Below are 6886 nucleotides of genomic sequence, written 5' to 3'. Positions count from 1 at the left end.
CCGTAAAGGCAACAGGTCCAGACAACATCCCAGGTCGCGGCGCTGAAGGATCATGCAGGGAGCTTAAGGATGTCTTCACAGACATCTTTAACACTTCCCCGAAGCAAGCCATCGTCCCATCATGTTTCAAAGCTGCCACCATCATACCTGTGCGAAGAAAAAACTGCTCCATCCTGCTTCAATGACTACCGCCCTGTGGCACTGACACCCATCATCATGAAGTGCTTTGAGCGGCTTGTCATATCACATATCAAAGCCATTCTCCCCCCCCACCCTGACCCTTCCAGTTTGCATACCGAGCCAAGCGGCCTACAGAGGATGCAATCTGCTCTGCCCTCCACCCAGCCCTCACCCACCTGGAAAAAGAGACTCATATGTAAGATTGCTGTTTATAGACTTTAGTTCTGCATTCAACACCATAATACCACAACAACTCATCTGCAAACTTGACAAACTGGGACTCAGTACCTACCTCTGCAACTGGCTACTGGACTTCCTCTGTCAGAGGCCCCAAGTAGTAATGTGTTGGCAACAATACCTCAAGCAGCATCACACTGAGCACAGGGCCCCCAAGGCTGCGTGCTCAGTCCGCTGCTCTTCACTCCTGCTGACGATGATGACTGCACTGCAACCTACAGCAACAATCACATAGTGAAATTTGCTGACGACACAATCTCTGGTGGGTCTCATCACCAAGGGCTTAATGAGACTCAATACAGGTTGGAGGTCGCACCATCTGACCACGGGTGCAGGGACAACAACCTCCTGCTGAACGCCAGCAAGACCAAAGAGATTGTTGTTGACTTCGGAGGTCACACCCAACACCTGCCACTGACCATCGACGGTGCTGTGGTGGAGAGCGAGCAGCACCAAATTCCTGGGGTGCACATCAGTGAAGACCTCTCCTGACCACCAACACTGCATCACTGGCGAAGAGAGCTCAGCGCCTGTACTTCCTGCGGAAACTCAGGCGCAGCAAGTGCTCCACCAGCCATCATGACCACATTCTACCGAGGCACCATTGAGAGCATCCTCTCCAGCTGTATCGGCTGTGGGGCGGAAGCTGCACTGAATACAACAGGAAAGCCCTGCAGCCATAGTGAACACAGCTGGAAGGATCAATGGTGCTTCACTCCCTCCCTGAAGGACATTTACACCACCCACCTCACCGCAGGCGACCAAAAATTGTGAGTGATGCAAGTCACCCCGCCACAATCTGTTTGATCTACTGCCCTCTGGGAAGAGGTACAGAAGCCTGCGCCCCCAAGACTACCAGACTCACCAACAGCTTCATACACCAAGCTGTAAGGATGCTGAACTCTCTCCCTCCTCTCCCCCCCTCCACCCTCAGCTACATAACATCCTGGACATTGGACCCACAATGGCCGCCTGCACTACTCCACTTGCACACTTGAACACTTGCACACTTGTACACTTTACAACTTGGTGTTGTTGTCCTGAAAACACAACACTTCTGCTGCTCTTACATAACTTGCACCACTATGCCACTTTCTTTATTACGTCAAACAGAACTACCCAAGCCTTTTATTGGCCTGACTTTGCACTAGTATTTTATTGACTGTCTATGCACAATTTCAACCAAATTTTGCTGCTCTTATTTTTTCATTATTAAATGTGCCCTCTTATTTACTTATTTACTTACTTTTTTGTTTACTTGAATGTTATGTTTGTCTGTGGACTTAAATTGGTAAAATATGTCTTGTCTTCACCGTGGGATAGTGAGAAACGTAATTTCGATCTCTTTGTATGTCTGGAACATGTGAAGAAATTGACAATAAAGCTGACTTTGACTTTGACTTTGTGAGTGTGACATTGTTTGCAGTGGCGTCATTAAAATAGCCCCCCACACACACACACACACACACACTAAAAATATCCCCACAACAACACTGCTCCCCCACACACAACCCTCAGTAATATACCCACTACACACACACACACACATACACTCCTCAGTAATATACCCACCACACACACACACACACACATCTGACCCTAATCTGACCCTGGTGTGGTGTGGGTTGGTCTGAGAGCAGGCTGTTGTTCAGGCCATTAGTGTTGAGCTCATCACATCTCATGTGCGAGTAATTGCATGTCTCTGTTTCAGTAGGAGCGCACTCTCCAGTCCAGGGTTCAGTCCACTTATTATCTACGGCTATTACATTCCCTTCATCTGATTAACTGGCCTCTGCTCAGACCAATCAACTTGTTTATTCCAAGACAATGCAGCTGAAAGAGAGTGAAGCTATCAGCAGAGTGTTTTTATGAGATGACCCTTTTAAATAGCTGCCGTCCAGAGCAACAGGGGAACAGTGGTAACGCCACAGACTGAAAATCAGTCCACCCAAGTTCAGTTCTCGTGCTGTATTGTGCAGCGTAAGTGCAACATGAAGAAAAAAATACAAACCAGAGAAATAACTTTGAGCAAGTTTGGAGGGAAGTCAGAGGAACCATTTTGAATAAGTCGTGGGCAGTGACAACATATGTGTTGGCTTTGTCACGTGCATTAAGTGCGGCACACTGCTCGCCTTTAACAGCAAAAAAAGGGGGACTTTGACGATGAACAGACACATGAAGCAGGCTTGCCATGGCAGAAAGGATGATACTGTAGGCAGCCTTCAATGTGCTCTTTTCTCACCTCTCCAAGCCCTCACAGAGAAATGCATAGAGTTTTGCTGCAGGGACATAAGGCCATTTTACGTTGTAAGTGGCTTACTTTTCTTTATTCGAATCCATTTGCGATCCATTCCATTCTGAATAAACAAACAACATAGTTTACCTGCTACGCTGTTGTGAGTCTGTGTCGATAAAAGCATCTGCTAAATATCAGTGAACTTTAACTTAACTCTGAAAAGTGTTTTGTGTTTTTTGCACACATTGAAATGTGTTTTGTTTGTTTGTTTGTTTATTTGTTTGTCTGTTTGTTTGTGCGGTCCCAGGCGAAGGAGGCGGAGCTGCAGCTCCTCAACAAGATTCTGGACGACTCGGACCTGACGGTGGAGAAGTTCCGAGAGTGGAAGCAGTGCAATGAGGATCTCATCCTTGAGATCGACCGGCTAGCGGCCGAGAAGGAGAAAGAGAAAGAGCACGCCACGGGCCGCCGGACGAGACAGCGGAGGGGTCAGATCCCCAAGGTGACCGCAGCGAGGTGGAGACGCAGGGTGGCAACAGCGTCGGCGTTAGCGATGGTCATGGAGGAGCGTTCGGACTGCGTCTGAGCCTCGGAGAAGACCTGGTGGACGCGGAGCTGCCTGAGGTGTTGGACACGACAACAACGACCACGGCCTCGGACATCTCCCAGATGGAGCTGTCCGGCGACCCTCTTAATCTGAGCTCGGCCAGCGCCTCCGACAACTACTTCTACATCTGATGACCACCAGAAACGTCTCTAAAACTGTAACACTTCTAGATCTGACGACCGCAAGAAACGTCCCTGTAAAAACTAAAAAAGCGTCCCTGTGATACTTCTGAGGGCCGCTGGAAGCGTCCTTGTAAAACTAAGATGGTCTCCATGAGTGGTCGAGGTGTGCATACCTGTAAAACTGCAACTGGTGCGCTACAACTGAGATTGTTCCCACGAGGGCTAGAGGTGCCTCTGCATATCCACGAGGAAATCTTCCCACAATCCCACGTTTTTAAATGTCCTCATAAGGCCTCTTTTGAATCCAAGGATCATAAAACGCCCATGAAAAAAAAAAAAACCCACTGCCCTCAGGAAACCTGGGGGCCTGAGTCTGGGCAGCACGACTGTCCTCAGATGACTGTCTTCTCCCAATAGGAACAGCACATGGGGTCCTAATGGCCCTCAGTGGACTCCCAGCATTGTCATGGTCACGTTAGGAGACTGAGGTGGCTGGACATATCCACCATTGCTCTTGGTTGTAAATGTCTTAACTAAAAATCCCAATGTGGCTGTAATAATGAATTAATGAGCCAAAAAAAAAAAGCTTGTCCTATTCCCCCTCTCCTATCCCCTCCCCAAGATGTTGAGAAATTATTTTAAGAAAATGTTTATATTGTTTTATCTCTGTGCATCTTTAAATGTAATATAACAAAAATCAATGTTTCTTCGTGTGTTTATTTCACCAAAGCTCTCTGAGTTCACAGTATGTGCTATCTGAGCCAGACGCACCTGATCACGGGTTCTGCCCTGAACATGGATACTGAAAATGCGGCCCACATCTCATTTGTCATTTTTAAAACAAACTCCACCTTTACCTGTCTTCTGGTTTCATAGCCGATGAGGACCAGCTGTGCTCCTTGAGTATCAGGCTCTGGGAACCCTGCTGTGTTGTGGAGGAGTATTTTACCAAAGTCACTCGGTGGCCATCTTGTAATGCACTTTTGGCAGTAATCGGGCAGCTATTTTCCTATTCAAGTGAATGGGGAGGCCTACAGGAAGGGGCGGGATATGTGTAGACAGCAGCCATATTGGCGTTATGAACTAACCCCATGCATTTCTATGGAGGATTTTGAGTGCTGTGTCTCCTCATTAGAAAGTCTCTGGTTTTACTGTGCTGTTCCCATGAGGGTTACCAACTGAGTTCCACTGCTCTGAGCTCCACTCTGAGACTGAGCTAACATGCTAGTCGCTGCTCCAGCACCGTCTTTGCTCTGAGACTGAGCTAACATGCTAGTCGCTGCTCCAGCACCGTCTTTGCTCTGAGACTGAGCTAACATGCTAGTCGCTGCTCCAGCACCGTCTCTGCTCTGAGACTGAGCTAACATGCTAGTCGCTGCTCCAGCACCGTCTCTGCTCTGAGACTGAGCTAACATGCTAGTCGCTGCTCCAGCACCGTCTCTGCTCTGAGACTGAGCTAACATACTGATCACACTTCAATTGGCTCCATCACCTGACATGTTAGCTAGCATTCGACTTTATGAAAAATTGTCCAACCCCCAGGTACTCAGGATTGGTTATGGGCAGCCGTGGCCTACTGGTTAGCGCTTTGGACTTGTAACTGAAGGGTTGCCAGTTCAAACTCTGACCAGTAGGCATGGCTGAAGTGCCCTTGAGCAAGGCACCTAACCCCTCACTGCTCCCCGAGCGCCACTGTTGATGCAGGCAGCTCACTGCACCGGGATTAGTGTGTGATTCACCTCACTGTGTGTTCACCGTGTGCAGTGTGTTTCACTAATTCAAAGTCAAAGTCAAAGTCAGCTTTATTGTCAATTTCTTCACATGTTCCAGACATACAAAGAGATCGAAATTACGTTTCTCACTATCCCACGGTGAAGACAAGACATATTTTACCAATTTTAAGTCCACAGACAAACATAACATTCAAGTAAACAAAAAAGTAAGTAAATAAGTAAATAAGAGGGCACATATAATAATGAAAAAATAAGAGCAGCAAAATTTTGTTGAAATTGTGCATAGACAGTCAATAAAAAACTAGTGCAAAGTCAGGCCAATAAGAGGCTTGGGTAGTTCTGTTTGACCTGAGTAATAAAGAAAGTGGCATAGTGGTGCAAGTTATGTAAGAGCAGCAGAAGTGTTGTGTTTTCAGGACAACAACACCAAGTTGTAAAGTGTACAAGTGTGCAAGTGTTCAAGTGTGCAAGTGGGTAGTGCAGGCGGCCATTGTGGGTCCAATGTCCAGGATGTTATGTAGCTGAGGGTGGAGGGGGAGAGGAGGGAGAGAGTTCAGCATCCTTACAGCTTGGTGTATGAAGCTGTTGGTGAGTCTGGTAGTGCGGGAGCCGCAGGCTTCTGTACCTCTTCCCAGAGGGCAGTAGATCAAACAGATTGTGAGCGGGTGACTTGCATCACTCACAATTTTGGTCACCTTTATGGGTGAGGTGGGTGGTGTAAATGTCCTTCAGGGAGGGGAGTGAAGCACCAATGATCCTTCCAGCTGTGTTCACTATGCGCTGCAGGGCTTTCCTGTTGTATTCAGTGCAGCTTCCGCCACACAGCTGATACAGCTGGAGAGGATGCTCTCAATGGTGCCTCGGTAGAATGTGGTCATGATGGCTGGTGGAGCACTTGCTCGCCTGAGTTTCCAGGAAGTACAGGCGGGCGCTGAGCTCTCTTCGCCAGTGATGCAGTGTTGGTGGTCCAGGAGAGGTCTTCACTGATGTGCACCCCCAGGAATTTGGTGCTGCTCGCTCTTCCACCACAGCACCGCCGATGGTCAGTGGCAGGTGTTGGGTGTGACCTCTCCGAAGTCAACAACAATCTCTTTGGTCTTGCTGACGCTCAGCAGGAGGTTGTTGTCCCTGCACCACGCGTGGTCAGATGGTCGACCTCCAACCTGTATTGAGTCTCGTCGCCCTTGGTGATGAGACCCACCAGAGTTGTGTCGTCAGCACAACACAATCCGTAATTCACGGATTGGGATAAATGCAGAGACCAAATTTCCCTCACGGGATCAAAAGAGTATATATACTTATACTTATACTTATGTACCCTTATGACTCACTCAGGGACTGATGCCTGATTGGCCCACCTGGGCTGTCAACATGTAGATCCAAAACAGAAATCCTTGGCCATGACATTGACTGCTTATTTCACTCATATGGCTTGTAAAACATAACAGACATCACGTCATCAAGGTTAAACACTTCATTTTCATGGGAGGTGGTCTTTAATATTTTTCGTTCACAGTAGCAAAGACATTGTGATATAACATCACAGCATGTCTCACCCCTGTGCTTGTTTCCACTGCAGACCCAAACCGTTTGCATTAAAGGAGAATTCCGGCAATTTTTCACATAGATCTTCTCAAGTTGCTACAGCCAACAATTGGAGCTTCCAGGCAGCTACAGTGCTACACTCTGGGGCATGAACATGGGGCAGCTACAGTGCTACACTCTGGGGAATGAACATGGGGCAGCTACAGTGCTATACTCTGGGGGCATG

The 6886-nt window shown here is 47.9% G+C and overlaps 1 protein-coding gene across 1 annotated transcript in view; it reads left to right on the top strand.

The window, feature by feature from the left end:
• cnksr1 (connector enhancer of kinase suppressor of Ras 1) overlaps positions 1-3687 on the top strand; it is a 75028-nt gene extending 71341 nt beyond the window's left edge. Inside the window, 1 exon segment of the mRNA XM_048253801.1 lies at positions 2961-3687. Coding sequence (XP_048109758.1) covers positions 2961-3239 — 279 coding nt within the window. The 3' untranslated portion in view covers positions 3240-3687.
• The last annotated feature ends 3199 nt before the right edge of the window (positions 3688-6886 follow it).

The sequence above is a fragment of the Alosa alosa genome, chromosome 1 (assembly GCF_017589495.1).
Source record: "Alosa alosa isolate M-15738 ecotype Scorff River chromosome 1, AALO_Geno_1.1, whole genome shotgun sequence".
NCBI lineage: Eukaryota > Metazoa > Chordata > Actinopteri > Clupeiformes > Clupeidae > Alosa > Alosa alosa.
This window is presented reverse-complemented; position numbering and strand designations above follow the sequence as displayed.